We start from the raw sequence: 24,741 nt of genomic DNA on the forward strand, positions 1-24,741 counted from the left end.
TCAGAGGCAGCACCGCATCGAGAGGGCTCACTGGGAGGGCTATGTCTGCAACTGCGTCTCCCAAACTGTAGTCCACCCTCATCACATTCAGAAGAGATACTAACTTTTAAAGTCCTCCCCTACTTACACTGAATGAGCAGATAAATCTCAGTTTATCAAATATGTGTTTGATGTGGTACTTTAACATAGATACAATGCAAAATTAGTTAATCACTGAGAGCTAAGAATTTGATGATTAGATATTTCCAATAATTTTAATTATTTTGTTAAAAATAAAACTACTTTAACACTGCTTAGTGAACTAGAATTAAGACAGAAGGAGGGAAAAAAAGGAACCACACACACACACACACACACACACGCATACAAAACCAGTCAATCAAAGCTGAACAGAATATAACAGGATAGCATGACCCAAAATACTCAGTGAATAGAATGAAAATTCTTTACCAAATCAAAAATAATTTTTAAGTACACAACAGTTTGAATACACATAGAACCATAGTATAATTGATTTTTAGTTTATAATCACACTTAATACTTTACTTCTTAAATAAGTGGCTTTGTACATATCTTTGCATCTGAGACAGGTAATGGATCTTTGGAAGAAATGTGCACATAATTAGCATAAATGTAGTAAAATACATTTCACTTAAAAACAATCAGTGGTATCCAAGGAGCAATAAGTTTTGCACTTAGGGTATTTAAAACATATGATTGATTAATTTATGACAATTAAAGCACAAAAATGTAAAGATCTAAACTTAAAAAGCATTTCTCACTTCAATACTTGTATTTAGGAAACGGGCTAAGACAGTCAAGCTGCTTGAATTCAGCAGCCTCTCTTAATATTTTTTCAAGAGCAAATCAAGAGAACACTTCTTGCCATGGCTGTATAATGGTGTGATTTCTGAAGGAAAAGACACAGATGCAGTCCTACCTCTTATCTAAAAGATGTGAACTTAGCCAAGTATCAAGAGGTATATAAACCACAGCTGCTTTTAGACAGGTCAATCTGGAAAAACAGAATGATGGGGAAAGTGTATATCTTCCCCCTCTGTAAATTAAGACTAAATCCCTATATCCCCAGTAGAACATGTGATCTCTTCAAAGAATGTGTATTTTCATTAATTATGCTTCTTGAAATAAAAACCTTAAATAAATGAGAAAAAGCAAAAAATAAAGAATTCTGTCTTTTCACCTAGACTGACTTTAAAAGCAGCATGATGTCCTGCGTACTGGCAGGACCAGCTGGATTCTGTGGGAAGAAACCACTCAGACTGAAGCAGGGTGCAGCAGCCACAACCTGAGCTCCTGTGTGTAGGAGCGTCTGATTCCCCAGCAGCAGAGCTCGTACAAGGGCTGAAGTGACAGCGCCAGGGGTCACAGGGTGGCTGCTCTACAAATGCACTGACTCTGAGATGGCAGTAGGGAAAGAAGAAAGGGAATCCTAGTCCAGATCTGGGAGCTGAGTAAAAACAGTGGCTTCACAGTGCCTGCCACTGTTATGCGCTTTGAGGTCGGCCTCTACGCTGCTAACCAAATCAGTCAGCGTCAGATCAAATGCATCTGTGAAACACCAGGGCCGTCAAAGCTTGGTGTCAGGAGCCGTGAAGGAAGCAGGAAGTCATGGAAATAGACAGTAGTGTAACTGTGTCAGTATCGAAACACATATTTGATGTTTTATCTGCACATGATCCCTAGCACAAGGCTGCCTGCCCTACGGGATTACCCTCAACCCTTTTACGAGACCTTCCTATGTCTAGTGAACACCTCCGGAGTCAGAAGTGTTAAGTCCTAAGAAATTAACATGTATTTACTACAAAGGGAGCTACTAAATGCCAAACTCAGCCCAGCAAATGGTAAAATTCTGCCCAAGAAAGAGATTTCTCCAGATGTGAAGATCAAACATGGAGTGAGCACAGACCTCCATGCACCTCTCTCTAGCGCAAGCAGATGATGGAGCCATCTATGAAAGCATGCAATATTTCTTTAAAAAAAAAATCAAAAGAAAAAAACCGTGATAAAATGACACGTTGAACGGTCACACACCACCAAGTTTCACTCTGTGCCCTGGGTCTACTGGCCTTGACTGAGATAATTTTGAAAGCTCTGAAAACCATCTCAAAAAGAATTTTTGATACTTTGAGTGAATGTTAATGTCACACAAGTCTGGAAATGTAGGAGAACTGGAGAAATTTACAAGAGTGTTTCCCAGGTTCAGCAAGACTGCCATTGTAAAGTGGCTTCATACCAATACTTGTGCTGCTTTGATGACTAATATTTAAGCAAACCATTTAAAACTGAGAGTTGCCTCATTTTTAATAATTGTGGCTTTCATTCTGCTTTCTCAAACGGACACAACTTAAAATACCACCATGAAGATGCTTATCCACTGCCTACTTCTGTCATACTTTCTCCCAATGAATCTCCACTTTGACAGAGCTCTAGCGGTGGTTGGGGATCAGAATCCAAGATGTCTAGAAATCATTCCAGTCTGGCAGAAGGAGTCTCAGTGCCATGGAGGCCAGTCTGTGACTTAGCGTTAGGCATTTATTACGTGACTGCTAGCTAGGTTTAATAGGAATAATGTTTGAGGTATGTGTATCTTTCAATTGTATCAATTTTTTAAAATAAGCATCGGGAGAAAAGGCAACGGAGGTAGAATAAAAAACGTGACACCAACAGGTTCCTGGTCAGCTACCATGGAGTGGCGTAGGGCACCTCGTCGTCCCACCATAATGGCAGTAAAGAAACAGTCCCATCTCTGTGCTGATACAAGGTACCTCAGGAATATACCTTGGGGACTTATCAAGGGAGATCAGCTTTTCCCCTTTTCTGAGCTACAGCTCCTAATTTTAGAGATTATAGAAGGAAAAGAAGAGCTTTACCACCGATTTTTCAAATGACAGAACTTCCCAAGGAAAGAGTATTTTAACTTCCAATTAAAGGTTTAAAAATGAGCAAGCAAGAAACTTTATCCTTTTCCTTCCCAAGGCCATGTATATCTAGTCAACCTCTCCTCTTGGTAGTGAGTCAGAAAGTCAAGTCAACAAGATGAGTAACATGTTTCTTTCAATTTAAGGACTCAATATTCGGAGAATCGTATCGTGTACAAGGTGCAGAAACCATGAGGGCCTCAGACTGCAATGCCAGCACGTGGGATGGTCTCTGGCCCACAGAACACCTCTGTGTGAGGGAGAACAGGGGGCCCTTTCCTATCGCTGGTTTCACTAGGGGTGACATCTGGTTGCCCTACGCTGCTGGCAGTGGGGGCAGAGTTCACTTCCTGAGCTGTGCGGGTCAGAACGGGCCTCATACAGAGTGGCCCGCATGCCCGGGCCACTCATTTGCCATGTGTCCTTCTAGGGTTATATAAGTGCACAAACATGGGAGCATGACAGCCCTGGGAGCAGGTATTAACCCTGTCACGGGTTTGAGATACACACACCATCTCATCACTTCATAGCTAGACCTCTAACAAATCCAGTGTCTCAGGGAAAACTCCTTACAAATCTCGTGTTTGAAGATACAGGTTAAAAAGTAAAAAGACCCTGATGAGAATTTTGCTTGTGTGGTTAGTAAGGAATGTATATGCTTTTGCTACACTATATATAGGCATTTCTTAAGCATATTTCTTTGCTAGCCAAAACTTGCTTTGAGTACAGGGTTCTATACTTTATATAAATAATCTCACTTAATCCTTAATCAAGTGAAATACATATTAATAGGCTCATATTACTGGCGAGGAATGAGGATCAGAGGTCACACAACAAAATAAACGCGTGAAGTGGAATGGAAACTCTATTAACATGTAAGACCTGACCTCTTCCTGCCACACTACACTGCTTCTGAACTTGCAGTACTTATTTTATAAACTAGGCATAATTTTTGTATACCCAGTTGTAGTTGTAACATGCATACTTAGTATAAAAAATGTTTGTAAGAACCAACCAGAGGGACACCTGGTGGCTCAGTGGTTGAGCGTCTGCCTTTGGCTCAGGTCACAATCCCAGGGTCCCGGGATCGAGTCCCAATCGTGCTCCCCACAGGGAGCCTGCTTCTCCCTCTGCCTGTGTCTCTGCCTCTCTCTGTCTCTCATGAATAAACAAATAAAATCTTAAAAAAAGAACCAACCAGAATTAATAGAACTTGTATACTGGTTGTTTGATCTGTATATAAAATTTCATCTTGAAAAAAGAAAAAGGGAGGATGCTATAAATATGTGCAGTAAGGACACATACACATTAAACACAGAATACAGAATCTAACGTAGCAGTAAACGTGGGGCAGCTCATTAACTGCCCGTGGGAGCCAAGAGAGAAACTCCAACCTGAAGAGGAAGAAAGCTTAGAGGGGAAGGCCAATCCTAAAAGGTAAGAGGTAAAATCTCTTGCATGGAAAATGTATACGTGGTCCACAAACCAAAATGCTGTGGATTCAGCTGCACTTACTATGGGTTAATTACTAGGACAGCCTTCCAAACTAAGTCTATAAATTTCCAAGTGTTTGGGATTAGAATTTTCTATTACCTGGATTATTCTCAGTATATAATAAGCTATCAATGATCAATGTTTGGCTGGAGACAGGTTTAGATCACCTCACATTGTAATTATTAGGACTTGGCACCCAAAGTTTCTTTATTGGCAACAAAGCTCTACTTTTCTGAGAGGAAGTGAACAGAGATATTATTATAATAGAAACGTTCTCACTTAAGTTTTCAAGCACTTCTAGTGCACACAGATCGAATGGTAGCAGTGAAATTAAACGTCTTTTCTTCCATGTTTTTTATTTGTGGAAAATGTGCGTTTTCTTTCCTATAACTTTGAAGGCATGTGTTAAACTGATACGCACAGGATTAAAACTGAACAACTCCTCTAACATTTATGCTGGGGCTGCTCCCTGGACCGCTGCCCCAGAAAACATGCTGTCAGTTTCCTGCTCTGACACCTGACGGCGAGCGTATGTGCTGGCACATCCACCATAGAGCCGGAAAGGGAAATACATTTCACAATTCTTGGGAAATGTCCCCACAAAGAACCAATTTTAAGATTTTGTCATTTTTTTTAAATCATTTTAGAGAATCCATAATAAACACTCTCAAAACACCTACTTACTAAATTGATTTCTTTCAGAAAACCCCCCCCCAAAAATTGTATCTATTATATTTGAAACCTATCATCTTTAAATGATATTCCTTAGCAAAAATCAAGACTTTTCTAATCAAGGTATTAGAAATATCAAAGGCAAATAAAGGCAGGAATATTAAAATATTACACATGAAACCAATGTTTACCTAAAAAACAAATCCGTTTCTCTATGTGCCCAAGTATACAAGTATACAGTAAAAGATTAAAATGTCCTCACTTAGATGGGGAGTCAAAGTAAAAAGTAGGCAAAATAGAAAGAAAATTAACTTTGTCTTTCCTGATTTCTGCTGGAGTGTCACCGAACAGGCTTATGGTCACTGTCAGTGGGGACACCGTCCAAGGGGACCCTGACAGGTGGCTCTGGATGCAGATGACATCCAGCTCAGGGGCAGCTTTCCTGGGGAAGACAGACTCCCCTTCCCTCTGTCTGGATGGCATTACCATGATCCCGCATTATCTGTACTAACGTTTACTAAAGAAAACCACTAGTTACGTGTTCTATTTTTCAGATTCATGGTAACCTAGAAAGAGGAAGTAGGCTCTTTGTAGAGTAAGTTTTCCCTGAAAGAGGGAGGAAATTATCCATCTTGTCAAGGTAGGCCCTTCACTTTAATAAGAAACACTGAAGTGAACTATCCCTAAACTTCTAAAACTGAATCGCTATAGGTTGTAGTTAAATAACATTTAAAGACTTAAAGTCAACACCTGCAAGTTGATCAAACACAATATACTTACAATCTCATCTCCTGGCAGCCAGTACCCTTCCTGCTCAATACCAGCTTTGGAACCTTTGCAGCCCACTGTTAGGGTTTCGACAATGAGACCATCTTTCACAGCCAGGCTCAGCTGACGGGTGGTCTCTTTTGGATGCATACCGTGGACTCGAGACATATACCTGAGTACAGAGGAAAAACAGATTTAAAAACCCCTTAGGACTCCATAATACTTAAATAAATAAACAGAGGCGACTTCTTTCTCCTTTGAAACAGCTTGTTCTTCTGAGGCTGTACTGAAGAAACAGAGTCCTGAATACTTAAGTTTAATTATCATGCTATTTTCAACCTTAATTCTATTTGTATATTTAGAAAAATACTTGCTCAAAATAATCCTTAATCAGCAAAAAAAAAAAAAAAAAAATCACTTAGCAGATTGTAGGCTAACATGTAGTTCTGGCCTCTGGAGCAATTGCCATGAACTTCCACTCTGCAAATTTTCAATTTAGAATTTTACCATCTCTAGTCACAAGACTTCAGAATATAAAATATTCTGACTCAAAACTCAGGAAAGGACACTAAAGGATGGATAAGAATTACATGAATGGCTGTCGACATAAAGAAACGAGAATGCATGCTGGGATCAATAAGGCAAAAATGTGATTTTCAATGAAATATACTTTGGATTGGATCACTAATGCATACACGACTCCCTGATTTATGTCACATGGTGTTTTATTTAATCTTTAAAAGTGTATTATTTCAAACACACTCTGGACCACAGAGAATGCTGCTGCAGGGTCCCTTGTATTCACCAATTCTATGAACTCATGTTAATGTGATGGCATATTTGCTTCATAGGTTGTTTCTTAAGGAAATAAAATGTTACAGATATGGTTGAATGAGTGCTATTTTCCCATTCTTTCCATTCAAATCCCAACACCCTCTACCAGGAAGCCACTGGACATCCAGACACAAGACACAGGACGAGGCGAACCTGGCCAGCCACAGCCCCCAGAGAGGTGCTGCGTGTGCAGCATGTGGGGGCGATGTGCACAGTCCTTGAGGAAATTCACCAGCACACCAGATTTTTATACCAAATTCATCTGACATTTCAGTATCAAAGCATTCACAACAAATCATTTCAGAAATGCAAGAGTTCATCATAGAACCAGCTTCCAAATTCAAGGGTACATGTCAACAAAGAAAAGTGGTGAACCCCAGCTGAGGACTGATATACGTGCAGTTTATAGAAGATAAGTGTTTTCTCTTTACGAGATCATAAACTTTTAACAGGCTCTACTCTGTCAATGCAGTTAGCGGGAGGGCTAAGAAGGAGAGGTGGGGAGGAGCATACTTCAGCTTTGACAAAGTTACGTGAGAGCACCACCAACCAGGCGAGAGAAAACTGGATGCGTGACTCTGTCATCCTAGCCGACTGACCCAGAGGGGACAAAGCTGGGGGCAGCTCCAGTCCGATGTATGAAATCAGTGCTAGCAGAAATCATCCACTCCAGTGTGGGAAGGGGGTTAGGGGGATGGCCGAGGTCAACATGTCCTAATGTCCTCATTGTTCATGGAAATGATCTCAAGAGTGAAGTATACCACCTAAAATGACAAAGGTAACCATCTGAAGAAACTCATAAAAAAACACATTATGTGGTAAAACATAAAAACACCAAAAGAAACAACAGGAACATGGGACGCCTGGGTGGCTCAGTGGTTGAGCATCTGCCTTAGGCTCAGGACACCATCTCAGGGTCCCGGGATCAAGTCCCACTTCGGGCTCCCCTCAGGGAGCCGAGCCTGCTTCTCCCTCAGCCTGTGTCTCTGCCTCTTTCCAGGTCACTCATGAATAAATAAAATCTTAAAAAAAAAAAAAAAAAAAAAAAAACAGGACCAGAAAGCATAGAACATATGATGACAGGACCCAAACCAATGTGTAATAAATACAAACTGGCTAAACTCCACAGTATGAAACAGACTGATCACAACACCAAAAACGTGCGGTTTACACGATACATGTCTCACATGCCTCAGAGAAACTGCACAAGAACGGGCATAGGCACAAGAATGCAATCCAAACAAAGCAGGACTGACATGCAGTGAACAGGACTGGAATCCAGGACAAGAATTATTAAAGAAAAAAAAAAAAGACACACAGGGCATAGGTTGTTATAAAGCAAAGACTGTGAGAAATAAAGGAACTATTGACAGGAATACAGAATTATAAGACTTCACTTCTCTCCAGCCACAAAAACGTCCAGGCAGACAAACTAGGTATTCATACAGAAGACCTAATTAACAAGGCAGATCTAGTTAAGTTTATTCTGAAACTCAAAACATACCTTCAACAGGTCCAAGAAAAATTCATTAAAGTTGAGCATAAACCTGGACACAAAAACAAACTCATTTTATTTTATTCACTTGTTTTTTTTTTAAGATTTTATTTATTTATTCATGAGAGATACAAAGAAAAAGACAGAGACACAGGCAGAAGGAGAAACAGGCTCCATGCAGGGAGCCCGATGTGGGATTCGATCCCAGGACTCCAGGATCACGCCCTGGGCTGAAGGCAGGCACTCAACCACTGAGCCACCCAGGGGTCCCTCACTTGCTTATTTTAGAGAGAGGAAGAGTGTGTGAGCAGGGGAAGGAGCAGAGGGAGAGGGAGGAGGAAAGACCCTCAAGCAGACTCCATCTGTGTTCAGCACAGAGCCCCATGCAGGGCTTGATCCCAGGACTCTGAGATCATGACCTGAGCCGAAACCAAGAGTCAGATGTTTAACTGACTAAGCCACCCAGGTGCCTCCAAAAAAAACAATCTTATTTTTGGAAAACTCATAAACTAGTGAATCAAAAAGGTTATCTAAAAAGTGAAAAAAAAAATCTAAGCACAATGACATAAACGCTAAAGCAGTGCCATTTAAAAAACAACAACTGAAAACTAATATTAGTCCAAGAGCCTCTAAGGGAAAAACAGACATATCACTAGCTAATCTAATCAACAGTGAAGACACAAAGCACAAAAACATAAACTTAGAAATGTCTACAGAGCCACAGCCATATGTAACAAAGAAATTAAAATAATTATAAGCAACTACTTTGTTCATTTATGCACAAAAATAGAAGATAAACACTAATTTTCTAGGAAAATATAAATGACCAAAACTGGACCACAGAAAGAAACAGAATACTTGAAATGGATAATTCCAAAAGAAATTAATAGAGTAAGTTGGCAAAGAGCTTTCTCAGAAAAACACTAGCTAGGGATATATTCACAAGGCAATTTTATCAAACTCCTAAAGGCCAGACAACTCTAATGTGATTTAAACTTTTCTGGCACATAATAAAGAAGGAAAGCAAGGAATCTAGCATAATAATTGGTAACAAATCCCTACCAAGAAAAACACAAAAAAACTAGTGTCCTCTAAGAACACTATAAGAAAATCCTAAATTAAATATTTTAATAGACAAAATAATATCAATCATTAATATAAAACAGATGTTAATATATTAATACATTCAAAAATCAAAGTAATATACCATAACCAAGTGTTTAATTCCAGGATTTCTCCGAAGATTTATTATTATGAAGAAATCTAGAAATAGGATTCAGCCCATTAATAGATCAAAAGGGAGAAATCATGATGATTTCTGTATGTGTTAAAAGGCATTTAGTAAAATTCAACAGCCCACCCCTGACAAAACGGAACGAATCAATACTTCCTTAACCTGATTAGGAATATTCAATGATGTTTTTAACACTTTGCCAAAGGTAATAACCAGCACAGCTGGAATAAAGAAATGGGTGTAAAAGTTAGTAAAGATTTAAAGTGATCATTATTTGCAGATTACATATCCAGAAAACACAAGAAAATCAGATGACATACTATTTTGAATAACCAAATAATGTAATCAATTGTCTGTATACAAAATAATATACTAAAATTAATAGCATTCAAATATACAAGCCAAAAACACCAGAGATTTAACATAAGACCTCGATTATTTATAACAGTATTAAGAAAGACAGTAATACATAGTGGTAAGTAGAAAAAATGACAAGGTCTGTATGAAAAAAATTGTGGCTTGTGACAGACACAAGAGAAAATAAACAGATGGAAAGACATGCCTAATATTTAAATGTAAGACAACAAAATCCAAATTGCCTCTAAGATAATTTAAGTGTCACCACAAAGGGCACAAGTTAACTCTAAAGTTCTGTGTAGAATTAAAAAAGAACTTCTCAAGAAAATTCTTTCAGGGTAGTATAAGATTTTTTTTTAAAGATTTTATTTATTTATTCATAAGAGACAGAGAAAGAGGCAGAGACCCAGGCAGAGGGAGAAGCAGGCTCTCTGCGGGGAGCCCGATATGGGACTCGATCTAGGGACCCCAGGATCATGACCTGAGCCGAAGGCAGATGCTCAACTGCTGAGCCACACAGGCGCTCATAATATCAGATTTTAAAACATTAGAGCCAAAATAATTAAACTTGTACATGAACAGCAGCCCAATGGAATAAACACAAAGTCCAGAAAGAGACCAAAATTCACATTCTGATTATAACCAAAGTGCCATTTCAAATTAGTGGGGGAAAGATCGTTCAAACAACACACGACATTAGGACAAGGGGCTCATTCACTTGAAAAAGAATAAAGATGGAGTCCTACCTTAGTCTGTACCCCTAAGTAAATTTTGAATAGGTCAGATTTAAATAATAAAAGGAAAACCACAAAATTATTAGAAGAAAAATATGGGAGAGCAATCATGGTGTGAGAAAAACCTTCCTAAGATGAAACAAAAGCCACAGTGATTTAAGAAAAGACTGAAAAATTTACATAAAATTTATATATATTTATATAGCAATTTCTATATAGCAGAAAACCAGCATGATAATCAAAGTTAAAATAACAAATGCTGGGATCCCTGGGTGGCTCCGTGGTTTGACACCTGCCTTTAGCCGGGCCTGATCTGGAGACCCCGGATCGAGCCCCCCATCGGGCTCCCTGCCTGGAGCCTGCTTCTCCCTCTGCCTGTGTGTCTCTGCCTCTCTCTCTGTGTCTCTTATGAATAAATAAATAAAATCTTAAAAAAAAATCACAAATGCTAATCTGGGAAATACATTTGTAACATATGTAGCCAAAAGGTCTAACTTAAATTCTATATATTCTTAATATAGTTTTAAAAATCCTACCTAGTAAGAAAAACCACAAAATGACATTCTGTATCTGTCATATTCACCGGGACAGGGCTTGGCGGAAGGTATGTCACACGTTAACGTGTAAATGAGCGCCACCTCGGGGAGCAAACGTCTACTGAACATAGAAACATGTACACCTTGAAGCCAGCGGTTCCACTTCCAGAAATTCCTCCTATAGATAGACATGTATGAAATAATATATATATACAAGACAGGAAAGCCATCCTAGCATTGTTCACAACAAGACCAGAAAGGATCTGAACATAAGTGTTAGGGGATTGGCTAAATTATAATACAGCTATACCAAGAATTATTATATAATCATCAAAAAAATGAAGCAATGTTATATATAGTTAAAATAAAATAATAAAATAAAAGTTTTTATGTTTAAAAAATCAGGGTACACGGGTTAATACCTAACACATATAAAGGACCTACGACTCAATAACCAAGAGAAAAACAATCCAATTAAAAAATGGCAGAACCACCATTTGCTTCAACGTGGATGGAACTAGAGGGTATTATGCTGAGTGAAGTGTCAGTCGGAGAAGGACAAACATTATATGTTCTCATTCATTTGGGGAATATAAATAATAGTGAAAGGGAATATAAGGGAAGGGAGAAGAAATGTGTGGGAAATATCAGAAAGGGAGACAGAACGTAAAGACTGCTAACTCTGGGAAACGAACTAGGGGTGGTAGAAGGGGAGGAGGGCGGGGGGTGGGAGTGAATGGGTGATGGCACTGGGGGTTATTCTGTATGTTAGTAAATTGAACACCAATAAAAAATAAATTTAAAAAAATGGCAGAACCTATGAACACACACTTTCCCGAAGATGACATGAAGATGGCCGGCAGGTAGACTGACAGCAGCTGAACACTGCTGATCCTCAGGGTAACACAAATCAAAACCACACACACAAGAATATTATTCAGGCACAGAAAGAAATGAAATCGTGCCTGTTGTGACAACATGGATAACTCTCCAGTGGATCTTTAACTGACATGTGGAATCTTAAACACACATACACACACACACACACACTCACTCTCACACCCCCCAAGCTCACAGACACAGAGAACAGACTGGTGGTTGTGTGTGTGTGAAATGGGTCAAAATGTATCAACTCTAAGCCACAAAATAAAGGTCGTGTGGGAAAATGTACAGCATTGTGTTAACAATACCTTATTGCATATTCAAAAGTTGCCCAGAGAATAGATCTTAAAAGTCCTCATCACAAGAAAAATTTTTTCTGACTATGCAATGTGATGAATATTAACTAGAATTATTGTGGTGATCATAGTACAGTCGACCCTTGAACAACACAAATTGTTAAGAGCGTCAACCCCTGGTACAGGCAAAAATCCACATACAACCCTGACTTCCCAAAATTTAAATACTAATAGCTCATTGTTGACCAGAAGCCTAACTGATAACATAAACACTCAGTTAACACATATTCTGCATGTTATATGGACTACATATTATATTCTTATAATAAGCTAGAAAAAAAAGGTTATTAAGAAAAATCATATGAAAAAATACGTTTGCAGTACTATCCCATCTTAAGAAAATACTCGTGTGTGAGTGGACCCCTTGTTGTTCAAGGGTCAGCAGTATATACAGATACTGAATCATTATGTTGAGTGCCTGAAACGAAGATGTTATTTGTAAATTATAACTCAATTTAAAAAAGGGAAAAAGTCGGTAAAAAAAAAAATAATGGTATAAAATGGTACAGTTTCTCTGTGCATTGATTTTATATCCTGCCACTTTGTCGAATTCCTGTATAAGCTCCAGCAATTCTGGGGTGGAGTCTTTTGGTTTTTCCATTTAGACTATCATGTCATCCACAAAGAGTCAAAGTTTGACTTCTTCTCTGACAATTCAGATGACTTCTATTTCTTTTTGTTGTCTGACTGCCGAGGCTCAGATTTCTAGGACTATGTTGAACAGCACTAGTGAGAGCCGGCATCCCTGTCGTGTTCCTGATCTTAGCTCTCAGTTTTTCCCCACTGAGAATGATTATTCGCCGTGGGCCTTTCATAGGCGGCTTTTATGATATTGAGGTACGTTCCCTCAATCCCTATGATGCAGAGAGTTTTAATCAGGAAAGGACGCTGTATTTTGTCAAATGCCTTTTCTGCATCTACTGAGAGGATCATCTGGCTCTTGTCCTTTCTTTTATTAATGTGGTGTATCACACTGATTTGTGGATGTTGAACCCTGGATAAATCCCACTGAGTCATGGTAAACAATCCTTGGAACGTACTACTTTTTCTTTTATTAATGTGGTGTATCACACTGATTTGTGGATGTTGAACCCTGGATAAATCCCACTGAGTCATGGTAAACAATCCTTGGAACGTACTACTGTTGGATCTTATTGGCTAGTATACTGGTGAGAGTTTTTGTATCTGTGTTCATCAGGGATATTGGTAATTCTCCTTTTTTGGTGGGTGGGGTCTTTGAGTTGGGGAATGAGTTTGGAAGTTTTCCTTGTGTTTCTATTTTTTGAAACAGCTTCAGAAAAATAAGTATCAATTCTTCTTTAATGTTTGGTAGAATTCCCTTGGGAAGCCATCCGGCCCTGGCCTCATTTGTTGGGAGATTTCTGATTATGCTTCAATTTCCTTGCTGGTTATGGGTCTTAAGGTTTTCTGTTTCTTCCTATTTCAGTTTTGGTAGTATATATGTTTCTATGAATGCATCCATTTCTTCCAGATTGCCTAATTTGTTGGCATATAGTTGCTCATAACATAGTTCTTATAATTTTATTTCTTCAATATTGGTTGTGATTTTTCCTTTTCATCCATGATTTTATGTATTTGGGTTTTTTTTTTTTTTTTTTTTTTTTTTTTGGGTCCTTTCTCTTTTCTTTTTGATAAGTCTAGTCAGGGGTTTATCAATCCTATTAATTCCTTCAAAGAATCAGCTCTTCGTTTCATTGATCGGTTGCATTTCTAAACACTAACAATGAGACAGAAGAAAGAGAAATTAAAGAATCAATCCCAAAAAAATTACATCCAAAACCGTATGATACCTGGGAATAAACCTAACGAAAAACGCAAAGGATCTGCACTCAGAAAACTAAACAACACTCATGAAAGAAACTGAGGAAGACACAAAGAAATGGAAAAACATTCCATGCTCATGGATTTGAAGAACAAATACTGTTAAAATGTCTATGCTACCCAGAGCAATCTATACATTCAATGCAATATCTATCAAAATATCATGTTGTTGTTTTTTTTTCCACAGAGTTGGAACAAATAATCCTAAAATTTTGTATGGAACCAGAAAAGACCCCAAATAAACAAATCTTTAAAAAAAATAAAAATAAAAAAAATAAAGATTTATTTTTGTTTATTTATGATAGACAGAGAGAGAGAGAGAGAGAGGCAGAGACACAGGCAGAGGGAGAAGCAGGCTCCATGCAAGGAGCCCGACACGGGACTCGATCCTGGGACTCCAGGATAATGCCCTGGGCCAAAGGCAGGCGCGAAACCACTGAACCACCCAGGGATCCCCTATATTTGCAAATGTCTTATCAGATAAATGGCTAGTATCCAAAATCCATAAAGAACCTATCAAACTCAACATCCAGAGAACAAATAATCCAATCAAGAAATGGGCAAAAGACATGAACAGACATTTCTCCAAAGAAGACAGACAAGTGGCCAACAAACATATGAAAAACTGCTCAACATCACTCGGCATCAGGGAAACATGAATCACAACCACAAGATACCACCTCATACCAGTCAAAAAGGCTAAAATGAGTAAGTCAAGAAAAAACATGTTGGTGAGTGAGGATATGGAGAAAGCGGAACCCTCTTACACTGCTAGTGGGAACACAAGCCGGTGCAGCCACTCTGGAAAAGAGTATGGAGGGTCCTCGAAAAGTTAAAATTGTGCTACTCAACGACCTAGCAATTGTACTACTCGGTATTTACCCGAAAGATACAGATATAGTGATCTGAAGGGGCACCTGCACCCCAATGTTCATAGCAGCAATGTCCATAACAGCCAAACTGTGGAAGAAGCCAAGATGTCCTTGGACAGATGAATGGATAAAGAAGATGTAGTATATATAGACAATGGAATATTATTCAGCCACCGAAAAGAAAGAAAAGAAAAGAAAAGAAAAGAGAAAAAAGAAAGAAAAAAAGAAAAGAAAAGAGAAAAAAGAAAAGAGAAAAAAGAAAGAAAAAAGAAAAGAAAAGAAAAGAAAAGAAAAGAAAGAAAAGAAAAGAAAAGAAAAGAAAAGAAAAGAAAAGAAAAGAAAAGAAAAGAAAAGAAATCTTGCCATTTGCAACAAAGTGGATGGAACTAGAGGGTATTACACTGAGCTAAATAAGTCAATCAGAAAAAGGCAATTATCAAAAAAAATAAAAATAAAAAAAAAATAAAAAGAAAAAGGCAATTATCATATGATCTCACTTATATGTGGAATTTAAGCAACAAACAGGATTGTAGGGTAAGACAGGAAAAAATAAAACAAGATGAAATTAGGAAGACAAACCATATGAGAATCAACTCTAAGAAACAAACTGAGGTGGCTGGAGGGAAGGTTAGGGATGGGGTAACTGGGTGATGGGCATGAGGGAGGGCACATGATATGATGAGCACTGAGTGTTATATACAACTGATGGATCACTGACCTCTACCTCTGAAACCAATAATACATTATATGTTAATTAATCTAATTTAAATTTTTAAAAATATAGAAGATACAGTTTCTCAAAAACATTCTATAACCATGTGTGTGCTTGCACAAGAGTTCTAGAGGTGGATCTAAGAGCCATCGAGAGAGGCCCCTTCTGAGAAGAACCAACTGACTCAGCAAGCAGGCGCAGGGTGAAGACCTCTTTCCACAGTGTCCTCTTCAGGACTTTGTCCCTCTATTATTAGCTGGAGACTGCTGTTCCTTTTCAAAAGGAGCTACCAGGGGATCCCTGGGTGGCTCAGCAGTTTGGCGCCTGCCTTTCGCCCAGGATGTGGAGTCTTGGGATCAAGTCCCACATCGGGCTCCCTGCATGAGGCCTGCTTCTCCCTCTGCCTGTGCCTCTGCCTCTCTTTCTCTGTGTCTCTCAAGAATAAATAAATAAAACATTAAAAAAAAAAAAAACTTCAACAAATAAAAAGAAAAACAAAAACAAAATACAAAAGGAGCTACCATCTCCCAACCCTGCAGCCATGTCGGCAAGCTCCTCTCTCCTACAGCCGCTTGCCAGGCTGGGGCAGTCCCCCATTTCCTCTCAAACTCGTCTTGTCTCTTCTTGTTCATTTATTCCTCCATAATAATTTTAAAATTAGTTTGCCAAGATCCATGAAAATGGAAGAAATTTTGTTAATTTGAGAAGAAACATCATTACAATACTAAGTCTTTCTTCGGATAAACTTGGTTCATTTATATCTTCTATGTAACAAAGTTTTCTCCCTAAAATTTTTGCACCCTTTCTGTGATTCTCCCTAGGTACTGTGTCTTTTTGTTTCTTTTGAGAAAGGGATTTTATTTTATGTATTATTTTCTGGCTGGTGGTTTCTAGTATATTTGAGAAACCATGCTCACCTCTCACTGGGACCTGTAGCACAACACTGCCAGGTAGGAATGGTGGGTATCCTTGTCTCAGATTTTGCAAAGGAATCTTATAATAGTTCACCATTAACTTGACACTTGCTGAAGGTTACTGGTAGATGTATTTTATCAAACATAAATAAACACAATTACAAGTATGATGCTTGCTACAGGATACTAGTAGCTCCGCCTTATTAGAGAAATTCCTTTTCAGTCCCAGTTCGCGATTTTGTTTTATTTTAACAAGAATGGCATTAAGTCTTACTATTCTTTGATGTACGTTAATCCACTTTTACCATACACTATGCATACAAACAGCTGTAGAACATGCCTACGACACAAGAAGAGTTGTTTTCTCTTTAGCGGCAGCATGCTGGGCTCAAAGAGAAGCAGAGTCAGTTGAAGGCAGTCCTTGCAGGTTGAGGGGGAACACAAGGTGAGAGAGGGCATGGGGCAGACTCAGGAAGCCCCTGCACAGGGACAGGATGACCAGGAGAACACAGGGATGAAGGACAGGTTCTCCCTAGCACACGGAACCACAAGAACTGTGATCGGTGCACAACAGTGCTTCCTCCCAGTAGCATCACAGCCTGGAGACAGAAAGGCTCCAGGGAAGGCCTTGTATTTTCTGAATGAGAAGTTTGGGTTTACGCAATTTAGAACGAAGTTAGTGATTAGTACTAATTTAAAAGCTTCGTCTAGGGGCGCCTATGTAGCTTAGTCGGTTTAAAAAAATAAATAAATCTTTAAAAAATAGTGTCATCCAAAGGCTAAGAATACGCACTCGTCATTTTTTTTTAAAGATTTATTTTTATTTATTTATGATAGACATAGAGAGAGAGAGAGAGAGGCAGAGACACAGGCAGAGGGAGAATCAGGCTCCATGCTGGGAGCCCGACGTGGGACTCGATCCCGGGACTCCAGGATCACGACCCCGGGCCAATGGCAGGCGCAAAACTGCTGAGCCACCCAGGGATCCCCTGCACTCATCATTTAAACTACTAGTTCAGCATCTGAATCTTTACAGATAGGTACTACTTACTTTCCTCTAAGGAGTTAGACTCACAGGACCTATTTGCTGAACTATCGGCAGCTGCAGCCAGAAAAGGGTAGGAGCAGATGACAAATTATTTTATTATTTTTTAAAGATTTTATTTTGAAAGAGAGTGCATGAGTACAAAGGGGGTGGTGGGGAGCAGAGGGAGAGGGGGAGAAGCACACTCCCTGCCAAGCACGGAGCCGGACGTGGGGCTCAGTCCCTCGACCCTGAGATCATGACCTGAGCCAAAATAAAAAGTCAGACACATAACCAATTGAGCCACCCAGTTGAGGCACCCTGACAAATTATTTTAGATATTGCTTTGCATAAAATTGATACTCAATAACTGTTTCTTGGGGATCCCTGTGTGGCTCAGCAGTTTAGGGCCTGCCTTCAGCCCAGGGCATGATCCTGGGGTCCTGGAATCGAGTCCCACATCGGGCTCCCTGAATGGAGCCTGTTCCTCCCTCTGCCTGTGTCTCTATCTCTCTCTCTGTGTCTCTCATGAATAAATAAATAAAATCTTTAAAAATAAGTAAATAAATACTTCTTGGATATATAAATAAGTAACAGAATTTCAATGTCATCTTTTAAATCTTTTATTTCAAATTAATTCCACACTTGCAGAAGACTTACAAAAACAGTACAGTCCCCATTCCCTTTACCCAGATGTATCTAATGTTAACTTCTTAAATAAAAAGTATAATTATCAAAAGTTATTAATTTTTCCTTTAAAAAGTTATTTTTTAATTGAGACATAATTCACATAGAACATAGTTACAGGTATATGAGATAAGGATGCAGTATTTGTATATGCTGCAAAATAATCCCACAGTAAGTGTGGCTGACACACAGTACTTCTTAGACTCCTAATTAATGCTGCACAATGTAGCCCACTGGACTTTATACCACAGACTTTATTCAGGCTTTCCAGGTTTTCCACTATTCTTTTCCCATACCATAGGCCAGATTCAGGATGTCTCAATATAGGATTTTATGAGTGTAGAAAGCATCCAGAAATGAAAGATGTTATCATAAAAAGAAGTTTTAAGAAGGAGGAACAATGGGTAATGACAAGCTCTGCCCCACATTAGGGTAGTTTATCAGGGGCAGGGACAATACTGAGGGGGCACTCAATCTTACTACTTCTGTCGGTACCGACAACTTATTAACAATGCAGCTGGACAGAAACATTAAACAAAAGATCAAAACATCTAGACATAGGTCCAAGTACACAAAAATCTCAGTACTGAAAGACAAGCATTAGAAAAGAAGGAAAAATGTAATAATATTTCCCAAGTGACTGTAGAACAAGCCAATGGCAGTCTGGATAAATATAATCCAGATGTGCATCACAAATTCTAAGTCAGATATTTAAATATAATGCAAAAGAAGGAGTTGGAACTGTTTTTTCAGTATTAGGGGCTAAGTATGAACTAAAACAATGGAAGAAACAAGGGAAAAGAGCTTTAAATACATAAAATTAAGATCGCAAAATCTAAGAGTAAGAAAACTCAAACAGGAAACAATGGATTAGCAAAACGACAGGGCCCATACGAGGGAAGGGTTAATACGTACCTACCAACATGGCTGGAGGGTTCCTCTTGCGCGTGTGGTCCACGCAGCACATCCAAAACAGAAGACCTCTGGTTAACGTTCACTGTGATACAATCACCAGGGAGTCGGCAACATCAACTGACACAAGCTCATAAAGCAATGCCTGAACGTGAACAAGCCCTACTCCGTGCTTTTAAGACAACAGTGATTCTCACAGTGTTCCAGGCCAACGTGCGCCAGGCAAGCTTAAGATCGTCCACAGGCCCGAGTCAAGCACGTGCAGAGCCTACGTAGGTGACCTTCAAGATAATAAAGGGTCCCAGCCCACGGCTCCCTTCCTCGGCCCGTCAGGCAGCTTTATCCCATGAGAAAAACACATATGTTAATATGCAGGTTGAGGTCACGCCAGGCCTCCCGCTGTCGTACACACTGCCGACCCGTCACAGGGGCCCATCTTCAACCAATCAGGAGGCAGTGCTAGCCAACGGTTTGAGACGCACGGACGGTGGCCCACCTGGTGTAAGTCATGAAACAGTAAATGTCTAGTATTTAAATTCAATTTCTCTGGACTTCCTCAGTAAGTTTTAATTCTCCCCCATCCTCCCCTGTACTCTGCCCCCAAGTCTTGGCTAGGATACTGCTCCCCACTGCTGCTCAGCACACTCCTCGACGCAGCTCTCCAAGTCCCAAGACAATACCTGCACAGTTAAGCGGTAAACTGCCACTGCTGATTTAACACGGTCACAAAAGAGATCTCACAAGTGCTCATTTCCTAAAAGTGATTATCTACCTTCAATCCTTCTAACGATGATTCAATCTCTTTAACTGTAACACGCTGTTGGAAACACACATCCCGGGAGATGACACACTAGCGCAAACAGTATGGATACAACCCACCACCAAGGCACGGACGTTGTCTCTGTCCACAACACACCACACCGAACGCCTCCCACCATCGAGGAATCTGGAGGTCTTCATCTGGATGAAGGTGTAGACCTGTTCCACGTGAGCGCAGGCCAGGCTGGGAAAGTGAGTCCTGCCTCCTGGTCCCACGACCTAATGTCTGCCAGCCGCCCGTGCTTGGGCTCAGGCCCCAAAGAGACCCACGTGAGAAATCAGCACGAGGACACGAGATCAAAGCTGACCTGCACATGGGCCCAATCTCTGAGTGTAGAAGCCATGGGAGCCGCAGGAGAAGGGTCAGAATCTCCGACCACGTCGGAAGTGGGGAACTCCTCAGTCACCAACATCACCAAGCACATCTGGCCAGCACCTGGGGCCATTAGCACCTGACTGGCGGATGCCGGGCCCCGGAGCCCGCATCCCCCCTAGCATCACCCCTCGCAGACCCCCCGCATCCCCCCTAGCATCCCCCCATGCAGATCCCCCCACATCCCCCCTCGCAGACCCCCCGCATCCCCCAGCAGACCCCTTGCATCACCCTAGCATCTCCCTCACATCCCCCCTCATCCCCCCTCACAGACCCCCCACATCTCCCTAGCATCTCCCTCGCATCCTCCCATATCCCCCCTCACAGACCCCCCACATCCCCCCTGCATCCCCCCGCAACCCCCCATGTCCCCCCTCGCAGGCCCCCCACATCCCCCTAGCATCCCCCCTGCATCCCCCCGTTCCCCCCTCGCAGACCCCCCACATCCCCCCTGCATCCCCCCGCAACCCCCCATGTCCCCCCTTACAGACCCCCCACATCCCCCCTGCATCCCCCCACAACCCCCCATGTTCCCCCCTCGCAGACCCCCCGCATTCCCCCTAGCATCCCCCCACGCAGACCCCCCCACATCTCCCTAGCATCTCCCTCGCATCCCCCCTAGCATCCCCCTGCATCCCCCCCGCATCACCCCCTCGCAGACCCCCCACATCCCCCTAGCATCTCCCTCGCATCCCCCCAGCAGAACCCTTGCATCCCCCTAGCATCTCCCTCGCATCCCCCCTGCAGACCCCCTACATCCCCCTAGCATCTCCCTCGCATCCCCCCTGCATCCCCCCGCAACCCCCCATGTCCCCCCTCACAGACCCCCCCGCATCCCCCCTAGCATCTCCTTCGCATCCCCCCGCAGACCCGGGGGCGCAGTGGCGGGAGAACGTGCACTACACGAGCACCCCTTGGCTCAGCCCCCGCACACTTGTGCTCCCCGCGCTCTGCAGGAGACAGACCCCCCCCCCAGAGACTTGGGGGAAACCAACAGGAAATGGGAAACGTGCTGGTTTTTCTACATCCTTTCATAATTCTTGTAGTTTAAGCCTGTTAAAATCTTAACTTCCCTCATTTTTGAACTAGTGAAAATGATTTACAGGGCTCACCGACAGACACCTTGAAGGTTTGGGGGGTATCAATTAACAACCAAAAAAAGAAATCTCCATTTTTTCCCATCAATTGTCAAGGTAGTAAAAGACTTGTTTCAAAATCTGCTCCATTTACCCCAACAGCACACTGTCAATTATTACATTATTTGTGTGCAACTTTAATTAAAATCAGTAAACTCTTGAGTTACGTCACGGTTAGATGGAAACTTAGAAAGTATCAGGCAGTTTTCACCTAGAGGAAAAGACCTTCTTCCGTGACGCAGGGCCCCCCGAGCCTCTGGGTAACACGGGCCCTTTCCAACAGGCCGACTGTGGCCACTGGGCCTCGATCGCAGGGAGTGATGCCCCCGTGCCCCCCGCAGCACGCGAGCCCCTGCCGCCTGCGAGGACGCACAGCTCTGCCCGCGAGGACACACAGCTCCCGCGCCGCACCCCCACTCTCTCGCCGGGAACCACGACCTCCCCTCCCGGGTGAAGCTGCACCGAGGTTCGGCCGACGGCCCCGGGCTGGGCTCCGCCACCGCCGTGAGCTTTGCAACGGACACTCTGCGGTAAGCTCTGTGAACACGCCGGGCACAAACCTCCTTCTGGTGTTAGTACATGAGCGACGCTGTTGCACTCAGCAACTGGGTCCCTGCGGGCAGCGTCACAATGTGGGGCTCGCACTGGGGCTTGGGGGCCGGAGCTGGGGGGCCGGGCCTGTGACGAGCGCTTGCTCGGCCGCTGAGGGGCTCCGGGCAAGAGCCCCCCCGCAGCAGCTGTACTTCCCGGTCCCGTCCACCCGACCTTCCTCTCCCCCTCCTCGCCTCCTCCTGCCACAGGTGACCCGACGCACTCTGTACTCTGCTTACACCTTTTTCTAATTGTCCCCCAAATACGCATGGAACAAGTGACATTCTGGTAAAACACACTGAGTACACCTGACACACGTGCAAATACTACACACATCCATGAATTAGAACCTGCCCACCATCCATCCTGTGCTGGCTTGTCTGCCTCCCATGTTGCACCAGCACGACTGCCAAGAGCACCCGTGACACCTGCCCCGGGCATTCATCCAGATGTGCATCACTACCCCTGTGCACGAGAGCACACCCCACATGGAAATATCCCAGGTGCCCTGAGCAGGTGAAGGGATTTCCATGAACTGTCAAGATGCACAGCAAATGAATGTCAACCCATGCTGACCAAGAAAAGTCGGTCATGGAAAACCATATATTGTATGATTCCACGTACATAAAACTCTAAAACAAGCAAAGCTACTCACGACCATGAAAAGCAGATCAGTGCTCGTGGCTGGAGGTGGGGAACGAGCACCAGGGAGTACAAGGAACTTCTGGGGGTGATGGCAATTTTCTGTATCTTTGTTAAGACGGAGGCCACACAGGGGCACCTGGGGGGGGTGGTGCAGTCCATTAAGCTAAACTCTTGGTTTCGGCTCAGGTCACGGGCGTGGGGCCTGCTTCACATTCTCTCCCTCCTGCTGCCCCCACCCTCAACCCGTGCCCCCTCCCCAAAATGACACAGGCTACAGGGGGGCCTTCATTTGCAGAGGAGCGAAAGGAAGGGAATTCCTTGGGGAAACACAGCTGGTTAACAGCAGAGCTGATCCCGTCCTCAGTGCGGGTCCACTGAAGATTCCACGCTCCATGTGGACAGGACGATAGGATGCCGCAGAAGGGCCTGCAACCACTCAAGAGCAAGCAGGCAGATGATGAGGTAATGCCAGGTGCCACTTCCTAGTCTTGGGTCTCGGCACCCACAGACACGCCAAAGAGAAGTGTCGGGGCCGAGGGCAAACAGCATGGCACTGCCAGCACCTGGCCCACGCAGCCCCCGAGTAACTCCCACTAGAGCCTCTGGCTGTAAAGTTTAAATTTTGAAATAGAAGGCAGACTAAGAGAGGAAAAAAAAAGAACTAAAGCTTTCCCCCACTGCAAGGAAGGAAAATGGATGGATCAACAAACCGTGGAAGGTAAAGCTCTACAGTCAGGAAAACGATTGTGGCAGAACGTTCTTGCCGTCTTACTAAGTAGGATCCCTCAAATAAAAGATTTCAAAAGCACAAAACACCAGGCCAAAGACAATGAATTTGACGACTACAAAATTCAATTTTTCATTCCACAAATAACAGTATGGGAAACTTTAATAAACAGATCCACAGAGCTTCTAGAAACGGTGTGTACAAAGCATGATGCACGTAAAGGAACTAACATCCAGGAGAACCCAGCTCCCACAAGTCAGTAGACACAGCCAAGAACCCCAAGGGGAGAACAGGCAAAGGGGAGGATGAGGCATCCACAGCAAAGAAAAGCCCAAACCCTGCAAGGACAACTGCTGCCCAGTAACGGACACAGGGATGTGAATTCTGACACCTCAGTGACAACACGCGTGCAGATGAACAGCCGCGAGGGAGGCAAAACCCCTGTGCCCAGCTCCTAAATAGGCATCCCCTCGAGGGCTGAGCCAACGACCTACCTGCACATCCTGCAATCAAGGGGATCTGTGTTCCCGGGCACGCACAAGAATGAATGCCGCATGTGTGCTGGTGGCTGTTTGTGGCAGAGGGACGCCCAGCACAGCCTGAGTGTCCACCAGGAAGCAAGGATTCGAAGCAGGAGGACGCAGTGTAGAACTGGAAACACCCAAGTTATCCAGGAACAAAACAGCAGCAGCATGACAATAAACAGCGCAGGTGATCACGTACCCCCAGAGGGCAGGAACGAAGGTGCTCCTTGGCCCACTGAGTATGCTCTAACACATGGCCCCTGCACCACCACTGTGTGGCCTCCATCATTCCGTATTTGTACGCTTGCAGGAATCCGACAGATGACGGCTGGAGGGGGTGAGTGGACACAGTGGGAAACGCCTGGCCTTAGTCACAGGTCCAGGCTCTAACAGCTGCTCCTACGACCAACAAGCTGCACAAACCCAGACAAGTTACTTAACCTCTTCGTATATCAAAGCACATATCCAGAAAATACAATTACTAGAGTCAACCCTTTGTGGCTGTTTTGAGGGCAAATAAATTAACGTGACGTGAACCTTACCATGCATGTTCACCTAGTGCTTATCCCTCCTCCCTCTCAAACAGTTTCACGAAGTCTCACCAACTGGAATATCGTGTAGCCATTACCAATAATAATTTATGGTGATCAAGCAGCAATGTG

At 42.5% G+C, this 24,741-nt stretch overlaps 1 protein-coding gene across 24 annotated transcripts in view; it reads right to left on the reverse strand.

Annotated features, from left to right (window-relative positions):
- The window catches only part of ZMYND11 (zinc finger MYND-type containing 11), a 131,042-nt gene that overhangs the window by 40,105 nt on the left and 66,196 nt on the right, over positions 1 to 24,741 (reverse strand). For 13 of the 24 annotated variants that reach the window (XM_072826002.1, XM_072826013.1, XM_072826010.1 and 10 more), the window contains exon 3: positions 5,886 to 6,045. In XM_072826002.1, the coding sequence (XP_072682103.1) occupies positions 5,886 to 6,045 (160 nt within the window). Of the gene's footprint in view, positions 1 to 5,885; positions 6,046 to 19,267; positions 19,350 to 24,741 lie in introns of all 24 variants that reach the window. The other 11 variants (XM_072825995.1, XM_072826003.1, XM_072825998.1 and 8 more) reach the window with 1 other exon arrangement.

Source organism: Canis lupus, chromosome 5 (genome assembly GCF_048164855.1).
Source record: "Canis lupus baileyi chromosome 5, mCanLup2.hap1, whole genome shotgun sequence".
In the NCBI taxonomy this organism is placed as follows: domain Eukaryota; kingdom Metazoa; phylum Chordata; class Mammalia; order Carnivora; family Canidae; genus Canis; species Canis lupus.